The following is a 22440-nucleotide window of genomic DNA, read 5'->3' on the forward strand; positions in this document are numbered from 1 at the left end:
AAGTTCATTTCAGTTATTTCCTCTGCAGTTGCCACAAATCATTTTTGGAAGAAAGCAGAGGGTCAATTTAGGTACATGGATGGACAGGGTGGGCTTCTTGAGTGGCTACCAAGAGATCTGCCTGCGATGCAGAAGACACAGGGGACGCTGAAGGTTTGATCCCTGGGTGGGGAAGATCCCCTGGAGGAGGGCATGGCAACCCACTCCAGTATTCTTGTCTTAGAGAATCCCATGGACAGAGGAGCCTGGCGGGCTACAGTCCATAGGATCACACAGAGTTGGACATGACCGAAGCGACTGAGTATGCAATTACGGACAGGGTACCCCAGAACAGTGCTGGCCACGTCCAAAAGAGCATCACTAACTCAGAGAGGAGCACGGCATAGTCACGTGTCCATACACTGTGATAGTAGGGAATCCATGCTGGTAGTGGTCAACATCTGATCTCATTCCTTATTAAAGGAAGTTCATCTTCTTTCCTTTCTCCTTTCTCTTCCATCCTTCTTCCCTTCCTTTCTTTCTTTTTCCCTTAACTTACACTGAAGGCAGTTTAATGAAGATGGAAGGCCTTGGTTCTGACCTTGGCCCTGCACTTACTGGCTATGGAATGAAGCAGGCTACTCCATCTTTCTGAACCTCAGGCTCCAAGCCTGTAATCCTGGACCTCATTCCAAGGCGCCCCTTCACCAGGTTACTGTCAGGCTGAATGCGACTGCCTGCATTGAGCATCCTGACTGGCATTCAATGGTGTGCAATCAAGGTTAGGTCCTTCTCCTACTTCCTAGGCATCTTTACTTTGTGAACTCAATTTCCAGCTCCGAAACAGGAATTCAGACAGCAAACACATTTCAAATGTCAGCAGCCTTGTCAGTGCCACCCCCAAATTAAGATCCAGGTACGGGTGAGCATAAACTGAATATAACAGGCAAAAATAAGATGAATGTGTGCATGACACAAGAATGAATGGGAGCTGGTACTTATGTAGTGATTTAATTACCTTTATAAGACCTGTGGCTCAGCAGTAAGGAATCCACCTGCAATGCAGGAGACCACCTGCATTGCAGGAGATTTGGGTTAGATCCCTGGGTCAGGAAGATTCCCTGCGGCAACCCACTCCAATATTCTTGCCTGGAAAATCCCACAGACAGAGGAGCCTGGTGGGCTATAGTCCATGGGGTCACAAGAGTAGGTAGGACATGACTTAGGGACTAAACCACTGCCACCAAAAGACCTGAAGGATCAGGAAAGATACTGGGCAACTTGGAGTCAGCATACAATAACCTTTCTCGCAGTGATGACAGCTAGAACTCTGATGATGGTTAAAATAACAATAATAATATAACAATAGTATAATAACAATAATAATAACAGCAAGTATCTGAGCACCAATAACAGTTAGTAGCTTAGGGAGGGAAGTCAAAACTTAAAAAGCAAACCATATTAAAAGTGAGCTTTGTGAAGGGTTTTCTTTTATCTCCTGACTTGAAACCAAGGGTGGCCCCTGTGTGGAAGTACAAAGAAGACACAGGCCGCAAAAATTCAGAGAGAACGCTTCGGTTTTAGAGAACTAAGAAAAGGTGTTTCACAAGCTGGAGAGTATGGGGGAAATCCCTGTTGCTGTCATTGTTGTTTCCAGTAAACATTCACTTTAGAATAACTTTAGGTTTTCAGAAAAACTGGAAAGTTAGTATCGAGTCCCTGAGCCCCCCTCACTCTATTTAGCCCATGGTTAACATCTCATGTTAACATGTTCCATTTTTTAAAACCAAGAAAACAATGCTGGTGTGTTTAGACTCTGATTAAACTCCAAACTTACTGTCCTTTTACTGTTGTGGGCACCATTCTGCTGCTACTGCTGCTGCTAAGTTGCTTCAGTTGTGTCCGACTCTGCAACCCCATAGACAGCAGCCCACCAGACTCCCCCATCCCTGGGATTCTCCAGGCAAGAACACTGGAGTGGGTTGCCATTGCCTTCTCCAACGCATGAAAGTGCCATTCTAGGACACCACATTTCATTGTCATCATGTCTCCATGGTTCTCTGGGGGTTTCTGGGTCTTCTCTTGCTTTCTTGGCCTTGAGTCTTGAGGCACACTCATCAGGTGCTTTGTAGAATGTCCTTCAGATTGGGTTTGCTGAATGTTTTGCTCATGTTTAGACTGGAGTTATGGGTTTTAGCAAAGAACATTAAAGAAGTGAAGAGTCTTTTTCATGTTCTCATATCAAGGGTAACTTCTGTCAACATAACTAATCACTGGTGGTGTTAACCTAACATGTATTTGCCGGCTGGAGACAAGAGACCAAATCCAGCACACGCTTAAGGGGAGGGAAGAGAATCTACATCAAAGGTTGAGAATTCTTCTGTAAGGAAGATTTGTCTCTTCTCCTCCATACTTTAGTTTACATAACCATTGTGATCAGTATAGAGTCACATAGATTTGGGACTTTTTTCCTCTCTCTTTTTTTTTTCTCCTGGCCCTGCCCTGAGGAACCTAAGGACCTAAACCCAAGGAGAAAACCTGTCCATCTGGATGGAGGACCCTACGGCCTGGAGTGTGAAGACCACATTTTCTTCCTTCCTTTCCCTCACTGTTTGGCCTTGATACTAACTCCAACCACAGCAGTACATGTAGCTACAACGCCTAGAAGAACACCAGATTTCTACCCAGAGGGCTGGATGAAGGGGCCCCTGGGAGTCACAGGAAATGGGGAAAATAATAAAGGGGAAAGGAATAGGGAAAGGTAGCCCCTAATTCTGTGTATGAACTGATAAGAGTCCTAGGCTCACTCTGAGCTGCTTGCGTAGGGTAAAGACCCACAGCAGGAGAACAAAGTCTTTAAGAACTGAACTGACGTAGGAACTTCTGCCCACAGAAGGAGAGCTCAGGACAGTCTGAACACACACAGGTTCACTACCTGTCAACAGAAAATAGCTGGCATTCTCCAGAGGATTTTAACAGGACTCAGAATCGTATAAGATTCAAAATGTTTATGGTATAATCTAAAATTACTCAACATACAAAATACACGGAAATGTGACTAATTCTCAACGGAAAAGACAATCAGAGGTCAAGCTCAAGATTATCCCGATATAGAAACTTTTTCAGACCTTTAAACAACTATTATCATCATGTTCAATGAGACAAAGGTAAATACTCTTGAAATAAACAAAAAGATCGATATTCTTAGCAGGGAAATAAAAACTATTTTTTAAAGTGAGTATTTTAGAACTAAAAAATACAATATTTTAAACAAAGAAATTCGTGGGATGATCTCAATAACACAGTGAAGGTGACAGAAGAAAAAGTCAGAGAACTTGCAAACAGATCAACAGAATTTATCCAATTTCTATAACAGAAGGGAAAAAAGATTGAAAAAAATCACCCTCAAGGTACTGTGGGACAATATCAAAAGGTCTACTATTCATCAAATTTAAGTCCTAACAGGAAATGGGAAAGAGATAAATGCAGAAAAAAAGGTAGACATTATCAAAGAAAACATAAATTTGGTGAAAAACATAAACATACAGCTGTAAGACAAAATAACCTCAAAGGAAACCAAACCTATCCACATTATAATCAAACTGCTGACAACTAAGATAAAGACAAAATCTTGAAAGTAGACAGAAAAACAATTCCCTTTATGTATGTCCATGGCAAGAACAATTGGAAGGACTGTTTGGTTTTTTATTAGAAACCAAGGTTCTGAGAAGGCAATAGTATAAAATCTGTAAAGTGCTAAAAGAAAGAACATTACACTGTACACCTGAAACCAACATAATGTTGTAAACCAACTATATTTCAATTTTAAAAATAAGGTATGTGGCAATGTAAAAAAAAAAAAAAGAATTGCCAGCCCAGAAGTCCATATTTAGCACACATATCCTTCCATAATGATGTCAAAATAAAACTTTCTCAGACAAACTAAGGGGACTCATTGCAGCAGGCCTTCTCTAAAATACTAGAAGGAATCCTTCAACCTGAACTATTCCCCGCGGCAACTTGGAACTTCCGAATAAAGAAAGAGTAATAGATGAAAATAGACAAATTTTCTCTTAGATTCTTTAAAATACATGTTATTACCTGAAGCAAAAATGTAAACACTGTCTGATGGCGTTGTCAATACATGTGGATGTAATATACATGCCAACTATGGCATCAAAGGGTTCGGATCAGATCAGATCAGATCAGTCGTTCAGTCGTATCCGACTCTTTGCGACCCCATGAATCGAAGCACACCAGGCCTCCCTGTCCATCACCAACTCCCGGAGTTCACTGAGACTCATGTCCATCGAGTCAGTGATGCCATCCAGCCATCTCATCCTCTGTCGTCCCCTTCTCCTCCTGCCCCCAATCCCTCCCAGCATCAGAGTCTTTTCCAATGAGTCAACTCTTCGCACGAGGTGGCCAAAGTACTGGAGTTGCAGCTTTAGTATCATTCCTTCCAAAGAAATCCCAGGGCTGATCTCCTTCAGAATGGACTGGTTGGATCTTCTTGTAGTCCAAGGGACTCTCAAGAGTCTTCTCCAACACCACAGTTCAAAAGCATCAGTTCTTCGGCGCTCAGGATTACTGACCCCTTAAAAAAGCAAAAACAAAAACACTACAAAGAGATATAGCTCAAAATCAGTGGACACATTTAAATAGATTACTAAAAGATATAGGAATATTTGAAAAGACAGGAAAGGTGTAATAGAGAAACACCCATCACAGGCACAAACTAAGCAAATAGTAAAATAATACACCTAAAACCCTAAAATCAACCATATTAATGATTGTGTTGGTCTAAACTCACAGGGATGGAAAGGGGGTCTTCTGCATGGCAGACGGATTCTTTACCAGCTGAGGTACCAGGGAAAACAAGGTTAGGTTAGGTTATAAAGAAAAGTGGTAGAGTAAGAGCATGCTGGGGGCAAATCTAGATAAACCGGAAAAAAAGAGAAGAGCAGCTATTTCAGGAATTTATGCAGAGATGGATTTGGGGCCTTTTCCATGTTCTTTAGGAAGAGATAAAAGTTGTAAACCTTGTAAAAACTTTATTAAAGTTCCATGTTAACACGCTAAATTTAGAGCAGAAAATCAACCTTTAGTTTGGGATTATTTTAAAAAACAAAAGAAACACCGATATCAGGGAAGATTTTTAAATCTCAGTATATGATTGGTCATTCCGTGATCGCTCACAACGTTGCTATTTTTTTAATAAGGGAAGAATTTATAAGTGTTAGAAAATCATGGCCAGATAGTGGCAGAGACGTTAGATAACAATAATAATAAAATTAGAATCGAGAAGGAATGAAGGATTAAAGAAGAAAACGAAACTAAGGAGAGGCGACAGGAGCTGCGGACAATGAGAACAAGTCATCAAGGCAACTAGAAATTTTCTTGAATTATGACACGGAGGTCAGGAACTCCTTTAGGGTGGGGCAGAAACTTGGGTGGCAGACTTTGTTTAGAAACAGCCTGGTTGATGACCTTATTCAGAGCTGGAAGAACGACCATTCCTACCATTCTCGTTTAAAGAGGCTGAAAGAGGAGATGGGCAACTGAACTCCTTAGGGTCCTTTCAGGTTGAGAACCCCAGCCTTCAGTCTCCCTGTCTGCAGCTCTATCTTAGGCGGGCAATTCTGAAACGCGGGAGTGGCTAGGGCTCGGGAACCTAAATTCCGAGGTGGCCGGCCCCCATATCTCACAAGGATATACTATTGAGTTCGTTTTCCAGGACACGTACATCCTCTTAATACAGATGTAATCAGAACCACAAACCCCTTGCAGCCACCACCTCACGTTCCAGTGTGAATCCCCTTAAGCCCAGGCTGCTAGAAATCCCGCCTCCAACTGTAACCATGGGAACGGCTGACACGCCACAAGCCGGAGATTCCTGTTTCCGCCCCCTCCCTAACAAATATTGTTTCCCACTAGCTGTCCACATGGGCGCAACGCCTCTCTATTGGTCAGGGCCCCAAGACCGTGCCTTGCCCCAGCCAATAAGCGGCCTGTGCACGTGCACGCTCGCGTACTCTGATTGGTCACCACTCATTGATCACGCACTGCCGGCCTGCTCCAGCCCGTGCGCGGGGGCGCCAATGAAATGACTCAGTAGCCCTTTACAACCAATCGGCACGTCGCGGAGCTCCCAGCCGGCCTATGGGAGTGCGCCGGGGGTGGGCTGTCCCGGCCCCTCGCCTTAGCCAGCTGGGTTTGTTAAAGCGACAGGCCCTACGGCGCGCCGGGGCTCCACCGGGCAGCGCACGGCGGGCACGGGGGCCCGCGGCGTGCGCCTGGCGCCCGTGACAGCGGTGCCGCTCGGCTCGCGACCCCAGCTCCGGGCCGTTGCCGACCGCCTCGGCGCGGCCGCGTCGCCCGGTAGAATGGGCGGCGAGGCGGGGTCCGCGGCAGCGGCGGCGGGCTCCGAGGGCCGCGTGAAGAGCCTGGGTCTGGTGTTCGAGGACGAGCGTAAGGGCTGCTACTCGAGTGGCGAGACCGTGGCTGGACACGTGCTGCTGGAGGCGGCCGAGCCGGTGGCCCTGCGCGCGCTGCGTCTGGAGGCCCAGGGCCGCGCCACCGCCTCCTGGGGCTCGAGCGCTGGTGCCGCTGCCCCGGCGGCCGCCTCGGAGGTGGAGTACCTCAACGTGTGCCTCAGCCTGCGTGAGCCCCCGGCCGGTGAGCGCCGACCCCGGCCTGGGAGAGGGGCCGGGGGGACGGGGAAGGAGCGCTCCGGGGGATGCCCGCCGGCCAGGGGGCTGGGCGGGGGAAGGTTTCTGGGGGTGGGGTCCGCTCGCAGGGTGGCCCAGCATCCCTTTGGGGGCTGTGGCGGGCAAGCAACAATGCCTGCGCATCCCCACCTCACAACCCCGGGGAGAAGGTTCTCCTCTCCACCTGGCGCCCCGCCCCTGCCTCGCTGGGCGTTGAGCTGCATCGGGGTCCCAGGACCGCCTAGGCAGGCTGTGGGAGTGAGCCGTTGCCATGGGAACCAGGATCTGGGGCTCTAGGTCCTGTTCCTTGTGGCCTAAGGAATGGAGGGCAGAACCAGTCTGTCCTGATGTGCCCGGTGTTTTACGGGCCTTCCCTTCACCGGCATTCCCCCCTGCCCCGCCATCAACCCCCAACTCGCATCCTTCTTGCTTCATGATGAGTTAGCAAAAAGCTCAAATCTTAGGAGGGAAGTCGTTCCCTGAGCATTAGGAGTTCAAAGGAAGTGCTTTGTGACTTGATCCATCATCCTGGGATCCCCCCCTTTTGGGGAGCGGGTTTAAGAGTTCTACCTTTGTCTTTATCCTTCGCTTCTTTTTGTTCTCTTTGCATCTTCTTCCTTCCTTACACCTCCCATAAACCTTGAGTTACAGTGGGATCTGGCCACTGAAAGAGTTTGTGGAGGAATAATGACCCTGCTTCTGAAGTTGTTAATAGTGTAGGATTTTCCAGAAGTACCCCTGTGAAAATTCACAGCATGGATTCCGTTAATGTTCGGTGCAAAAATAGATTCCCTTAAAATACCAGGGACAGCGAGTCTTAGTCTTTTTTTAGTTGAGGAGCTCCTTTAAACTGTTTACCTTTTTGCCTCATCAGCTTCAGCATTTATCTGTAAAATGAAACAGTGATGTAGACTCCGCTGTTGAAGAATGAAATGCAGTGTATCAGTGTTTAACCTTTGCTATGTATTATACAGAAATTAATAGTAAATGCAGTTTTGCCTTGTCCTGCTATGGAACAGTAGACTGTTCACAGTTAAATCTTTATGTGAGCATCAACTAATTCCAAAAACTTCAGTGAGGAAAGCACATGTGAACCAAAGCCCTCTCTGGGATTAATAAATGCAGTAAGTTAGGTGACAGTTCTTTCTTGCTCTATGCCCTTTCATCAGTATGGTTTCCAGAATCAGCCCACACAGGCCTTCCCCAAAGGTAACAGACAACACAGATTTTCAAGATGGCTGACTGGAGTCAAGGGCAATGGAAGAGGAAAGTAACTGGGTTTTGTCCAGGACTTCAGACTCTCTGTGTCCATAACTACTGAGTTTTTGTCCACGATTTTGAACTGCTTGTATGTCTGTGCCCATAACTACTGAATAAATAGATGTAAGATTAATAGAAGTTAGACCTGGGATTTGCAATGGGAAAAACGCTTTGGTGAAATACTGACTATCAAATAGTGTTCTGATTCACAAGTCAGATTTTTTGTCATTCTGATGAAGTAGAATGGCTCATTCTAGACAACCTGAAAAATCTTAGCTTATTTTAGAACATACAGTAACAAACACTGGCGAAAAGTAAAATCATAAGTCTATTTTAGTTGACTTAATAGAGGGGGAAAAAAAACCTAGTATCTATAATCTGAGAGAACTTAACAACATTATATAGCTGTAGATTCTTAGGTTTGTTTAATTTCAAAATCTAGCTGAATTTCAGTCACCTGAAGAGATTTTTTGAAATCTAGGCTATGGGATGTGTTTTCAAAAAATGTACTGGATAATTTGTTAGCCTTGTTAATCTAACTACTTGCTGTCTTGGTGGTTGATTTTCTTCATATTTTTATCAGTAATAATGGTAGAAAAACAAGACACATCAGAGAGTTGGTTTCACATGTTGGCGGCACACCAGGAGGATGACCTTGTGTACATTCCTCAACCTTTGAGCTCCAGGCTCTGCCTCTGTGTTGGTCTGGTAGCTCAGGACTCACCAGTGCCCTGAATTATGCACTTGGGCTGAGGAACATGAGTGAATGAAGCATCTTGTGACACTGTAGGTCTCATTGCATAAAGCAGTAAACCTTGAGAGCAGAATGGACACATGATTCAGTTTATGGACCTTCTTAATTAAAAGTTAATAAAGAAGAAGAAAGCAAGCAAAGATTTTATTCCAGTGCTGTGCTGTGCGCTTAGTCACTCAGTCATGTCCAACTCTTTGTGACCCCATGGAGACATGGGGTGTGTCCTGCCTAGCTCCTCTGTCCTTTGGAGATTCTCCAGGAAAGAATACTGAAATGGGTTGCCATGCCCTCCTCCAGGGGAATCTTCCCAACCCAGGGATTGAACCCAAGTCTCCTGCATTGCAGGCAGATTGTTTACCATCTGAGGCACCAGGGAAGCCCCAGAATACTGGAGTGGGTAGCCTATCCCTTCTCCAGTGGAACTTCCCAACCCAGATATTGAACCAGGGTCTCCTGCATTGCAGGAGGATTCTTTACCAGCTCAGCTACCCAACTTTCTGAACATTTTTTTTTTCCTTTTTATGTTTTGAGGCAGTTCAAAGTCATTTTATTTTTTTTAATATAAATTTACTTATTTTAATTGGAGGCTAATTATTTTACAATATTGTATTGGTTTTGCCATACATCGACATGAGTCCGCCACGGGTGTACATCAGAGTCATTTTAAATGTTCTGGTTCCTATTTGTTTTTTCTCTGAAGAGAGAACTTCATCTCTCTTATTCTCTTCCAATGTCCTGCACAGCTCTGTTCTTCACACTTGCCTGCAATGCCCTTCCCTTCACCTAACCCTTGTCTCCATGCCAACCGCTTACATCAACTGCGGAGATGGTTCCCTCCCCACCCCACCCCCCACCCTCACCCCAACCCCAACAACAGACTGGGCATCCTAGGGTCATTCAGTTCAGTTCAGTTGCTCAGTTGTGTCCAAGTCTTTGCAACCCCATGAATCGCAGCACGCCAGGCCTCCCTGTCCATCCCCAACTCCTGGAGTTTACAGCCTAGGGTCATTGCATACAAGTGTCTGTAGCCATCTTTCCTCCCAAGGTTTATTTGGAGATTGAAGTTACTTAGCTTTGTATCAGCTTTGTACCTGACAATCACTGTAAATTTTGGATGTAATGAAATCCACATCTTTAAACATTTTAAGTACTTTATTGTGTTCAGTTATCTGATGATTACAATTTGGAACATTAAACCAGGTCTCAGGAGTATCGGGATTCCTTGAGCCTAGTACTTGATAGTTACAGAGTGGAGAGGCTTTCCTGCCTTCTGGTGCTGGGGCTTGTAGAGTGGCCCCAGACACCCTTGAGCCCTGGGACTCGCTCTGTCACTATTATTTAATGTGTCATTAACATCTAACGTGTCCCTGTGACTTACCACTTTGCCTCCAAGTTAACCACCTTTTGAGTGTTTCTATCTGAATGACTGTAAGTGGCAAATGCTGTTACGATTTTTTGCACCTTATATATCACACATTGAAAATCGGAGATAGAGTTAGGAGATTTAATGAGCCAATGATGCATTCCCTTTTTCTAAAAGTACAAGGTTGAAAGTGAGAAGGGCCTCCCTGGTGGCTCAGATAGTAAAGAATCTGCCTTCAGTGCAGGAGTCCCAGGCTTGATCCCTGGGTCAGGAAGATGCCCTGGAGAAGGGGACGGCTATCCACTCCAGAATTCCTGCCTGAGAGTCCCATGAACAGAAGAGCCTGGCAGGCCGTAGTCTGTAGGGTGGCAAAGAGTCAGATATGACCGAATGACTAACACAACTTTCAAAAGTATGGGGTTGAAATATTAACTGAATTGATGAAGGGCTTAGACTATTAAGTTCTAAGACCTATTAACTATTTAAGTGAAAAATTATCCCATTTCACTAGTGATTTTTCACCTTTAAAATTTTTTTAATGAATGGCTACAATAGAAATCTCCATTTTAGTATCAACTGACCAGGCAAATCTCAGAGAAAGTGCTCAGCCTGTGCTGCACTTTTTTCATCTCAGTCACCCCACCCTTGGGAGATTTAGTTCTGTACTTGGATCTGTGCACACAGAATGAAGGGAACGTTTATAGGTCTCTCTGGGGAGCCACCCGACCAACACTGACATCCCTGGCGTTGGCTTTGAAGCTGGCCGAGAGTCTGCACTCAGTCGGCACTCCAGCAGTGCCTCTGACCTTGCTCAGTCCATCCACAGCCTGCCTCCCAGCTTTCTCATGGTCAGGGGTAAGCTGTTTGAAACGAAATGGGGCCGACTGACCCCAGAGCAGGAGGAAGGAGTTCTGGCCATCTGCACCTCTCTATCCCAAGTGAAACAACATTCTCTATTGATCAGTACTGATTCCTGCCTAATAACTGGTCCTGTTGAATTGGCTGTTAAGTATTATACCCAATATTCATAACACAACAAAGAAATTTTTCACCTCCTTTTCCAGCTCTGCCCAAAGAGTAGTCTAAAATAAATAGATCTGGTTTTTTTCTAAATTAGTTTTGGGTCCTATGTAATATTTGTATCTCAGGTTATACTCATGCTAGTATACAAGTGGGGAAAATAAATACTGTATATAGGTATGTATGGTTGTGTATACATACATATGTATGTGGGAGCTCTGGTACTTGATGGCAATTATGTAATTGGTCTATTTGCAGATAGCATATATGTATATATACACATATATATGTAATTTGAAATTGAGCTTGGTAAAAGTTGACTCAAAATTTATCAATAATTCTCTAAGTCTCAGGTTAACGTACTTTTTGAAGTATATTCAGTGGTACAGCCAGGAAAACCTCCCTTTAAAAAAATTATGATTTATACTGAAAATTGTTGATCTAATATGAAACTTAAATAAAAATATATTGTCTTTTTTAGGGGAAGGCATCCTCTTACTACAGCCTGGAAAACATGAATTTCCTTTTAGTTTTCAACTTCCATCTGAGTAAGTGAAACTGTGTAGCTTTGGGGGTTTTCTTTCCCTGGAAGGTGTCTGTACATTGTATGGTTACTGAGTAGCTTCTAACACTCAGGTGTAAATATTTATCATAAGTAACCTCTGATAGATCCCACCCCTGTTACCTCTCTTTTTTTAAACAAAACTGACACTTAATTTAAGGGGTTTTCTCCATGAATCGGAGAAGGCAATGGCACCCCACTCCAGTACTCTTGCCTGGAAAATCCCATGGATGGAGGAGCCTGGCAGGCTGCAGTCCATGGGTCGCTAAGAGTCGGACACGACTGAGCGACTTCCCTTTCACTTTCCACTTTCATGCACTGGAGAAGGAAATGGCAACCCACTCCAGTGTTTTTGCCTGGAGAATCCCAGGGACAGGGGAGCCTGGTGGGCTGCCGTCTATGGGTTGCACAGATTCGGACATGACTGAAATGACTTAGCAACAGCAGCCACATGGATTAGTGGTAAAGAATCTGCCTGCCAAGCAGAAAACACAGGTTTGGTCCCTGGGTGGGGAAGATCCTCTGGGGAAGGAAATGGCAACCCACTCCAGAAAATCCCATGGACAGAGGAGCCTGGCAGGTTACAGTCCATGGGATCACAGAGTCACAACTGAGCGACTAAACCACCACTACAACACTTTTAAGAGCTTTTTCCTGTTTTGAACTGAAAAAGAAACTTTAAATATCACGTCTTCGGTTTCTTGCAGACCTTTGGTAACCTCCTTCACTGGGAAATATGGAAGCATTCAGTACTGTGTGAGAGCGATTTTGGAACGACCCCAGGCACCTGATCAGAGCGTTAAGCGGGAACTCCAGGTCGTCAGTCACATCGATGTCAACACACCAGCGTTGCTAGTACGTTCTTCTGCCCTCCCTTCCTCTGCCCCTCTTTTTGCTTTCAGCCATCATCCCTGCATTTAGCAAGTCTAGTGGCCGCCTATCCTGTCACTTTTTGATGTAATCTTATAACCCATATGCGTTCACTATAAATATATGATTCTAAGTCGGGCAAATTACAAATTGTGTGCGGTAATACTCTTGATTGTGTCCCTGTTTTTCAGGGCTTCTTTTGCCAAAAAGTTACATGGGCTCGAAATGCATTAATAAGGCTTAATAATAATAATGCGCGCACAGAGTAGTTACTTTTCCCAGAGCAGCCACAGTCCCAGGGCTGTGGTATTCTAAACTCTTCCCTAATAGCAGGGTGAGGAACAGTAATTACGGAAGAGTACTAATCACGCTCAGCCTGTTATTGACGCTCAGGCCATTATGCTGTGTCTCCGTGCATTTTGCATGTCATTTTCTAACGCTAAGTGAGTATGTGCAGCTGCTCTGGACTTCCTTTCACTTCTCATTTCCTTATGACAGATTTGGCTGCATTAAAGCATTGAACTTCTAATAATCACCAGAAATACTGTAGGCTGATAAGAAAGATCAGGCTGTAAGTAACAACAGAATAGGCAAGATGGGAGCTAATGAGGTAGATTCTTTTATCTAGACCCATATTATCAAAATAATATAAAATTATACCTTGTACTTTCATGATAGCTAGTAAGGACCTAATGGTTCTTCATTTAAATATGAATGAATGATTTTTTTTTTACTTAATAATTTAAACTTTCCATCATGATACTGATGTTGCAAAGATATATTTTTAGTACTGGAGGTTTCCTCTTTCTAGCCAGTGTTTTTAAAGATCAGAGGAAAAAAAAAAAACAAAATAGGAGTTAAAAGTTGTTTAACTCTATTTTCATACAAAAATAAAATAGAATTTACTCTTGTTACGAAATTATTATGAAAATGTAACAGATAAGCCTAGCTGCATGATCCCTTGCAGCCAAAATCATGCAATAGCCTGACCCAGCTTTTAGCTGTGACTTATCACCTGTTCAACACCTATTTTGAAAATTGATGATGCTAATAACTGCCTTGTGTTTTTAAAAACTACTTAGAATTGGGTGGTTAAGTAATTCTAATTCTAATTAATTTATGGGGCCATTGTGGCAAATAATTTAAATTTTTTTTTTTTTTTTGCAAAAAGAAATGCTAATTATCCTTTATTATCCTTCAACAATTAAAAAGCTATATATTGCAACTTTGGGTTTTACAGTGAATTTTGGCTTGTGCCTCTTGTAAACTGAGTATTTTAAACCTTGTTTTTTTTTTTTTGCTGATGTAGAATAGAAAGTGGGGTGGTGAGTTCAATAATCCTTTAGATCCATTACATTGGTGTGTTGTTGTACTGCCATAACACAGAAGCCCCAAATTATTCTAAGTACCCTTGAAATTTCTGCCTAATAATGCATTTGAAGTAAGGACAAAAGGCTGTTTGCTTATTCAACATTTTAAACTCCAAGACAAATGGAACATTCTGGCTATTGATTTATATGCAGTTTCTCCTCCTGATCTACACCTAAACTCTTTTTTTTAGAAAAGGTAGTTCTGTCATGTTAATAGGGACTGCTACAGTTAGGTTCTGATTGCTTTTTTAAAGGATGATGTTCATTTCCCAGAAACACAGTGAAAATATAGAATAAAATAGCATGCTGTCACCCTAATTTGAATCGGAAAATTCACTTAGTTTTCCTGAAAAGGGAATGATTTTTTAATGCTTTCTTTCAGTATGTTGCATAAAATGTCACAAGAAGATAAAAAAGGTTGATTTGTTTTTTGGAAGACATTTCTCTACAGCTATTTTATTTAAAAAAATGACATAAGTTGTATGAATTTTCTAGATCAATTTAAGTAATTTTATTATTTGAACTTTTAAAGACCCCTGTATTGAAAACTCAAGAGAAAATGGTTGGCTGTTGGTTTTTCACTTCTGGTCCAGTCTCGCTGAGTGCCAAAATTGAAAGAAAGGGATACTGCAACGGTAAGCAAACTGTCTAAAATTCCAAATGCAAGATTCGTTAATTAGCTAATTGAAAACAATTCTGAATAATATGTTTTGTGATTAATGAAGTATATATTATTTTAAAACATGAGTAATATGATTCTAGTATAAATCATTGATATTTAAATATTTATAAATAGATGAGTAGATCCCAATGATCCTAGTATTTCTGACTTCAGTCCTGGTACGTTCATAACTAAGACTAACACCAAAATGAGAAGATGCCAGCATTTATTTTAATGTTGCAGAAGACTATTCCAAGCAATGTTGCTTGGAAGAGAGCTGTTGTTGTATGAAAATACTGTTAGGCATTCTGACTCCGTGCTGGGAATTGTACACACAGGGCTAAAATGTAGAACGTTGACACTCTTTAACAGTCAGATTGGTATCAGAACAACCATCTGTGAAAGGCCCATTTCCATCCAGTGGATATGGCCCTGCTCCAGGGTTCTGGCTGGTTGGAGACGCGGGTGGTATGGGATAGTATGACAGTGGGTGTATAATGTGGGTGTGAAACTTGTTTACGCCATCCACTGCTTAACATCTGTTCCTAAAGTGCAAACTTTGTTCTTTTTTCGGGCAGATTTTGTTAAGCATTGATGAGTTTGGTACTTAAGATAGTACTAAATCATTTATTTGTATATCTTCTCTCAGTTGTTATAGATCATGGTCATTTATAGGTCTTTAGAATTGGTAGCCTAATATTGCTACATTAGAAAAGTGAATCATGGAATAATTAGAAAACATTATCTGCACAAGCTGCAGTGAATTTTCTTTTCTCTGACTCAGATTTGCAGGGTAAATTTTTCCATGAGGCCTCTCAATTTCTTAAAGTCACATTGCCACATTTCAGCTTGCGTCAGGGACGGCTCTGTTCCACTGTGGTGAGAACTTCCTGAAGAGTCTCTGAAGGTGTTTCTGTTTTCTTTTTAGGAGAAGCTATTCCGATCTATGCAGAAATAGAGAATTGTTCCTCTCGTCTGATTGTTCCCAAAGCTGCCATTTTCCAGACTCAGACGTACCTGGCCAGCGGGAAGACGAAGACCGTGCGGCTCATGGTGGCCAACGTGCGCGGGAACCACATCGCCTCCGGAAGCACTGACACCTGGAATGGGAAGACCCTCAAGATCCCGCCCGTGACCCCGTCCATCCTGGACTGCTGCATCATCCGCGTGCACTACTCCTTAGCCGTGAGTGCGGAGCCCGGGGGGCGTGAGACACGGGCGTGGAGCCAGGCCCGGTGCTGTGCCCCCGAGAGATGTCCTTTTATGTCAGTGTCACAACAGATTATGAAATAGAGGATCTCTTCTGTTTTTTCATCAAAAACTAGCCCCCTGAGGGGTTTAATTAAGGTGGGAGAACGAAGGTGCTGTCAGGGCTGCTCTTACGGTGAAGATGTGTCCTTAACTTCCTGTGGTTTTGTGTGAGCCATGCTCACTGACAGTGAAGTGTGTTCAGGACGCAGTTCTCCAGCACAGAGCGTTCTCTGTATTTTGTGGGCTCTTCATTCGGTTTGCTCATTTTATTCTGTCAGGACAGTTTGCGATCGTGTTGGGAATAGTAGCAGACAAAAGAAGCTTTTTTTATGAAAAAATAATTGGGTTACTCACTATAAGGTTTAACTTACATTTGTGCCTCTCTCTCTCTTGTTGTTGTTTTGGTTTTTGGCGTATTAGGTGTACATTCACATTCCTGGTGCTAAAAAGTTGATGCTTGAGCTGCCGTTAGTGATTGGCACAGTTCCATACAATGGTTTTGGCAGCAGAAACTCCAGCGTTGCCAGCCAGTTCATTATGGATATGAGCTGGTTGACACTGACTCTGCCGGAACAGCCCGAAGGTAAGATGTTTTGAGGTTCTTTCATGATGAAGTCACACATACAGAGTATGTAAGAGCAGCACATATGAGATAGAAAGTGCTCAGATGATAATTGCTACTTCCACTGTGACTGTCCTCGCTCTTCTTATTACTAAAAATCAGCAAACATTATTCTAGGCAGGGACTTGAGAGTTTAGCCTAGCCAAGACACAGAATTCCCAATGGCACGTCCAGAAATACCATCCACATCTCCCAACTGCTGTTTATAATAGGTAAATAATGGGCTGCAGTCCATGGGGTCGCTAAAAGCCAGACACGACTGAGCGACTTCACTTTCACTTTTCACTTTCATGCATTGGAGAAGGAAATGGCAACCCACTCCAGCGTTCTTGCCTGGAGAATCCTAGGGACTGGGGAGCCTGGTGGGCTGCCGTCTATGGGGTCGCACAGAGTCGGACACGACTGAAGCGGCCTAGCAGCAGCAGCAGCAGCAGCAGCAGCAATGAAAAATAATCAGAGTATGGTTTGTTATGTATGTATTTTTTGTAGCCACATTTCATGACTTTTTTTTTTTTTTTTTTACCTAGACTGTAACGTATGCAACTCAAGAGAGTACAATAGAATCAGTGTTCAGTTCAGTTGAGTCGCTCAGTCATGTCGCACTGTTTGTGTAGTACTTAATAAAAACAGAATCCATTGAATACTTTTTGTTGTAATGGGCATAAAAGCTTCCTGATTAGAGGGAAGAATACCATTTGTTTTATTTTCAAATTAAGCTAAATTTCTTATTTTTATCAGAGTTCAGTAGACATTAATGTAATTAGTTTCTGCCTGGATTTCTTAGATCCAACTGGTTTATTTTGTTTGTTTTTTGTTTTTTTTTTTCAGCACCACCAAATTATGCAGACGTGGTGTCGGAGGAAGAATTCTCTCAACACGTTCCTCCTTACCCTCAGCCCCCTAACTGTGAGGGAGAGTCATGCTGTCCGATGTTTGCCTGCATCCAGGAATTCCGATTTCAGCCTCCACCACTTTATTCAGAGGTAAACACATTACAAGAAAACTAGGCTTGTGCTGTTCTGTTTGTAAATAATCCTGTATCCGTTGTTGATTCCCAGTTATTAAAAGATACATACGACAATTTTCTATCATGATGATGATAAATTATCACTGGTCCATTTATCACATTTTGCAATATTTTCTTGGTATTTTCTAGCATGCATGTAGAGTACCATGAATTGCCTTTAAGGACCCGGAATACAGAGAACTTAATAGTATTCTTAGAACTTAGAAGTCTTTGGGGCTTCTTCATAGTAGCTTTGAGCAGCTTGGCTTAGCTATCATCATGTAATTAGCAATAGATTCTATAGTTGTGTTAAAGAACATTGCAGTATTAATCTCGGTCTGCTCATTTTTACAGGTTGATCCACATCCTAGTGATGTAGAGGAGACCCAGCCTGTTTCCTTCATTCTTTGAACATGTTTCAGAAGTCACTGTGCTCATCATCCAATTAGAATGTTGGTTCTTCCCCTGCTTTTTGGGGAACAGGGAGGGAGGATGAGCTTAAGAACATAACGCCAAGACCGAAGGTGGAAGAAGTTAAAAAAATGCAACGAGAACTTTCCAGCTGGCCAACAGGATTGTTGCACAAGTTTGTGATGTGGTCTTGTGTTCCCTTTGAACGGTGGGATGAATATGTGATGTGAAAAGTCTCAGAATGTACTGGAAGTCCAGACGGTGATAGAGTAAGTGAAGGGGTGCCTGTGCCAACCCAGGAGAAAGAAAGGTGCCTGTGAAGAGTGGAAGCACTGTGAGCGTGTCTTTAAAGGTTTCTCAAAGTGGAGCAGCTGAGGCAATGTGGACATATTGGGAGGAGACTTGATTTTAGAGAATGTAGCAGCACAAGAATGTGCGTGAGCAGGAAAGGGGCCCACTCTAAATGTGAAGCGAGACCCTCTGGTGTCAGGATCGTCATGATTTCTTACCATAGTTGATAGGACTGAAGGTCCTTAAAAGAATCGTTTTCTGAGGTCATGATCTTAGGAGGTACTAATGAAGTACAGTTTTCATTCTTCTAGTGATAGTCTAAGAAGTAGTTTATAAATTGGCTCTACAGTATTATGAAACCAAGAATGAGTTCCTTAAAAGGCTTGTCAGTTGAAAGGGGAAAGGTGAATTTCAACTTGATAACACATTTTGTTGAAGTTGCCACTTCCTAACCCTCTTTAAATACTTTAGCAGGGTACATGTTTGATTTTCCTCATGTCTTAATTACCTAGGAGCATATTTTAAAAAGGGTTAAAAAAACAAAAAAGCTTGCATCCTTAGGATGCGTTGATAACTGCACAGTGCAGGGGAAAAGGCCTTTTCTTACCTACCTCTAACGGTGTTATCAGAATCAGATTCGGTTTAAAGCTCCAGGCCTGAGAAGTCTTCTCTGGAGTTTCTGCTCATTTGTCTATAGCAGTCTTATCTCTCCTATCCCCAAACCAGAAACTGGACTAAGGGCAAAACTTGTAAGGTTAGCATTAGATGAAGGTTAGTATGTGTATACCAAAGGGTGTTTGAAGTTAATGTAAAATCAAGAAGGCAGAAATACCATTTTTTTAAAAGTCACAAAGTTAATTCCTCTCAAGAGACATAAGTGTACTGATACGATGGCAGTCACTGTGTTATCCATTGTTATTCCACTTCTTTAGTAATTCTCTTTAAACTGTGATTTTTTTTTTTTTTTATCATTTTGGTGCAATATTTTACTATCCTTGAACCTCAGGATATTAAGACCAAGATCGTGTTGCTGCTAAAAGTCTGAGCAGTGTTTTTATGTCCCTCTGTCACCTCCTAGTCAGAGTCAAACGTTCACTTGTTTTTACTTTAATCTGTTGGTTTCATGAGCTGAGAGTATTTCTGGATGCTGAGTGGAAGGGGAGGTAGGGACCCGCATGACAGAGATTTTGGACCAGCCCAGTACTTTGGTTTTCTCCATGTCCTAAGGGTTCGCTCTAGAAACCCTGGTGCTTCCCATGCCAAATACTGTACTTCACTCAACTGAATGATTAGCTTTTCTTTCAATCAGTATACTCAGTTAGAAAAGTCCTAAGGTTAAATTTTGTATGTAAAAATTAGATGGACATTTGATCAGGGATTTTTATACAAACATTAGGTAAATGTACACTTTTAATCCTCTGGGCTACCTCTCTCCTCTGTAATCACGTAAGCATCATAAGCCGTTCTTCCGTTGTAAGCCTCTGTTGAAAATCACAGTGCAAACTGTTCTCCCAATAATTGCGGTACTGAAATTGTCATGAATCGTTGCTCCTTCCTTTGGTTTTTTGGTGATCTTTTATTTTGCTTTGTTTTTGTGTGTAAGAAGCTATGTGTTGTCTGAACAGTTTTATTTGTACTTTAAAAAAAAAGATCAGCTATTTCTTGACCTCTGAATTACAGTTTACATGTTTTGTCAAGACATTGTCCATCTCCATGATACCAAAACACAGTGAAAGAAACAACAAAATTGTACGGAGGAAGAGCAAGTTTAATTATCTGACTGCAGGTAGAAAGGCAGCTGCTTACTAGGGTCTTCACTTGGATTGTCTTGCCACCTTTTTTAAAGAAATCATAAAGTGCACCCATCAAAGTAAAACAGAGCTGATTTTCTAGCACTTAACAAGAATAGCTAAAAGGTATGATTTGCCTTATTGAATTGATATTGGTATATCTGACCTTAAGCAGTAGGTTGAAACTGCATACCTTTTTATAATCAAGAAGTTATTTGATGAATGTAGAAGATTCTACATTGGAATAGAGAATACTTGGGAATGATGATAAAAATTTAGCTGCTATTTGCTTGTATATTCTCCTCTTGTTTCGTTTGCAAAGAAACCGTGGCCTTAGAATTTTCTTTTTGATGCAAAATTTTTGAAATTGAGAATGTGCATCTTTTGGCTCACACAATTCTTCCATGGGCAGAACTTCCATGTTTTTGTTTTGCACAATAAGAAACTCAATAGGCAGGGGTTGTGTTTTTGATAAGTTAACTATCAAAGCTTTTTATTTTTATTATAAAAATGTAACAATTTAACCCACAAGGAAAAAAAAAATAATTGTATTTTGTACTCTTGTCTGAACCCCATGGGTTCCTTTTGTTAATAAAATGATTCCACTGATGCTGTGAGTTACTAGTCTTGTTTTGTTTTTGTTAAGACTATGACTCAGATTGTGACAGACTTAAGGGAAATCAACACCATGATACAGAGTGTTACCGCTGAGATCCTTCTGCAGATGTGTGCTGTCATCAGGCCGGACACCACCCTGGTGCATTCTGAGCCTGTTTCTGTGATGGCCTCAGTTTCCCCAAAGGGTGATCAGTTATTAGCATCCCAGGAAAAAGGGTAGTTGATGTGAAAGATTAAGCTTAAGCTCTATTGGTCATTGAGAGAACATTATCTCCGTTTATTCTCAAATGATAGTGACTACTTCCTAAAGTTTCCTGAGTTGTCGTGTTTGTTTGGCCAGAATCTTTCCAGGATTAATTTAGTAGGTCTGGTGGCAGACCTGCTAGGTAGGTCTAAGTAGCCTCCTCTCTCCACATACATACTCAAATGGACAGAAGTCATACATTTTGTACAGGGAATATGTAACAATATGTCATCTCAGAAAACTGCCTTGACTCTCTGTCCTGGAAAATTATAAAGCTCAGCTAAGTGGTAAACATAAACCCAGATAATTTACTCTCCAAGTGTTTATAATGTGTGAGATGATGTTAAATGAGTCTCTTCTGCATCCACATTTGCAGTCAGCCATAAATTGAAAAGTTTGTCTCATGCACTAAATATCAAGGAAAAATTTATAAGATCACCATTAAAGTTTCTGTCGTTTATTTTGTAAAGTTGTGGGTTATAAAATTTAGAACTAGGCAGGGCATTGCAGTCCAAGATATAACCTTTAGATTAAAAATGGGGATACCAAAACCCAAAGGTGTAACCTGAAAATTCTGTGTAAGATTCCTGCTCACTCTTAAAATTTCCTGATTCTACAGATTTAATAGAAGTTATGGAAACAGCAATTGCTTTGAATTACACAGTTGAAGACTTACAGACCTGGGTACTACTAAGCATATACTAAATGAGGAGTCTGGCATTTATAGCTAAAAACCCATGTCCTGAAACGATACCAGTCTTTGACTAAATCGCTTCTGAAGTACTTTTGATTAGTAGCTGGAATCCTTTGTTCAGCAGAGGCATTTGAGTCTAACAAAAAGTTGCCTTACCACTATAGAGAGATCCTGTGTGCCCATCACCCAGGCTCCCCCACCCATAACTATAACCTTATCAGGAAATTGACATTTACAGTAATTGAGGATTAATTAGAGTTCGGGCCTTCTTAGGATTTTACCAGTTTTTGAATGCACTCATCGTTCTCATGCATGTATGTATGCATATATATTCTTGGTTTTGTATATAATTCTATGCCGGGGTTTATATTGCCACTACAAATCAAGATAAAGAGCTTCATCACCACAAGGAAACTCCCTTGGGCTGCCCTAAGGCACTCACACCCTTTGCTTCCCTAATCTCTGACTGTTCTTCATCTCTGTAATCTTACCATTTTGAGAATGCTTAGCTTAGATATGTACCTTTTGCAACTGCCTTTTCCACTCAGCATAACACCCTGAAGATCCATACAAGTTGTACATACTCACATGGAGAGTTTTTTTCCTTTGCGTTTCAGCTACCTAAAAAATTTCAAAAGAAATTGGCTATTACTTAAAATGTCATCTTGCAATTTTCAAAGAAAATATGTAACACATATGCACAGGCTACCTTTGTAAATATTTTGGTTTAACATTTGAAAATACCTTTTATGCAGAAAATACGTAAGTGCAGCTTTCCACAACCTTTGGGACTCAGCTTGCCAAAATCCATGAAGTCTGTGAACATAAATACAAAAACACAAGGGCATCAACTGCCCTTGATTTATTCATTTAACAACATTTCCCCAGTACTGCTCTTGGTGCTTCCCAGGAGGCAACCTGCCTGCCAATGCAGGAGGCTCAAGAGATGTAGGTTCAATCCCTG

General features: G+C 42.0%; 1 protein-coding gene and 1 long non-coding RNA gene across 2 annotated transcripts; one reads left to right on the plus strand and one right to left on the minus strand.

Moving 5' to 3' along the window:
* Window positions 1-4045: 4045 nt before the first annotated feature.
* On the minus strand, window positions 4046-5987 carry LOC147349800 (uncharacterized). Its single transcript, XR_015150585.1, has 2 exons — window positions 5726-5987; window positions 4046-4576 (listed from the first exon to the last, which is right to left on the minus strand). It is a non-coding gene; the product is annotated as an uncharacterized LOC147349800 (long non-coding RNA).
* Window positions 5988-6215: 228 nt separating this feature from the next.
* On the plus strand, window positions 6216-20529 carry ARRDC4 (arrestin domain containing 4). Its single transcript, XM_086365374.1, has 8 exons — window positions 6216-6657; window positions 11568-11634; window positions 12356-12503; window positions 14421-14523; window positions 15478-15734; window positions 16221-16383; window positions 17251-17405; window positions 17783-20529. Exons 1-8 carry the CDS (start codon window positions 6366-6368, stop codon window positions 17837-17839), a joined length of 1242 nt encoding a protein of 413 aa, XP_086221500.1. The 5' UTR covers window positions 6216-6365; the 3' UTR covers window positions 17840-20529.
* The last annotated feature ends 1911 nt before the right edge of the window (window positions 20530-22440 follow it).

Source organism: Bos grunniens, chromosome 21 (assembly GCF_055505025.1).
Source record: "Bos grunniens cultivar Pamir isolate PY7600 chromosome 21, Bosgru_T2T1.0, whole genome shotgun sequence".
Taxonomy (NCBI): domain Eukaryota; kingdom Metazoa; phylum Chordata; class Mammalia; order Artiodactyla; family Bovidae; genus Bos; species Bos grunniens.

What these genes read in the sequence shown, in the direction of transcription:
- ARRDC4 (XM_086365374.1), top strand. Translation starts at nt 6,366, where the DNA reads ATGGGCGGCGAGGCGGGGTCCGCGGCAGCGGCGGCGGGCTCCGAGGGC. An exon ending in AGTTTTCAACTTCCATCTGA is followed by an intron (nt 11,635 to 12,355) that starts GTAAGTGAAACT and finishes GGTTTCTTGCAG; the next exon opens with ACCTTTGGTAACCTCCTTCA. An exon ending in GCGTGCACTACTCCTTAGCC is followed by an intron (nt 15,735 to 16,220) that starts GTGAGTGCGGAG and finishes TTGGCGTATTAG; the next exon opens with GTGTACATTCACATTCCTGG.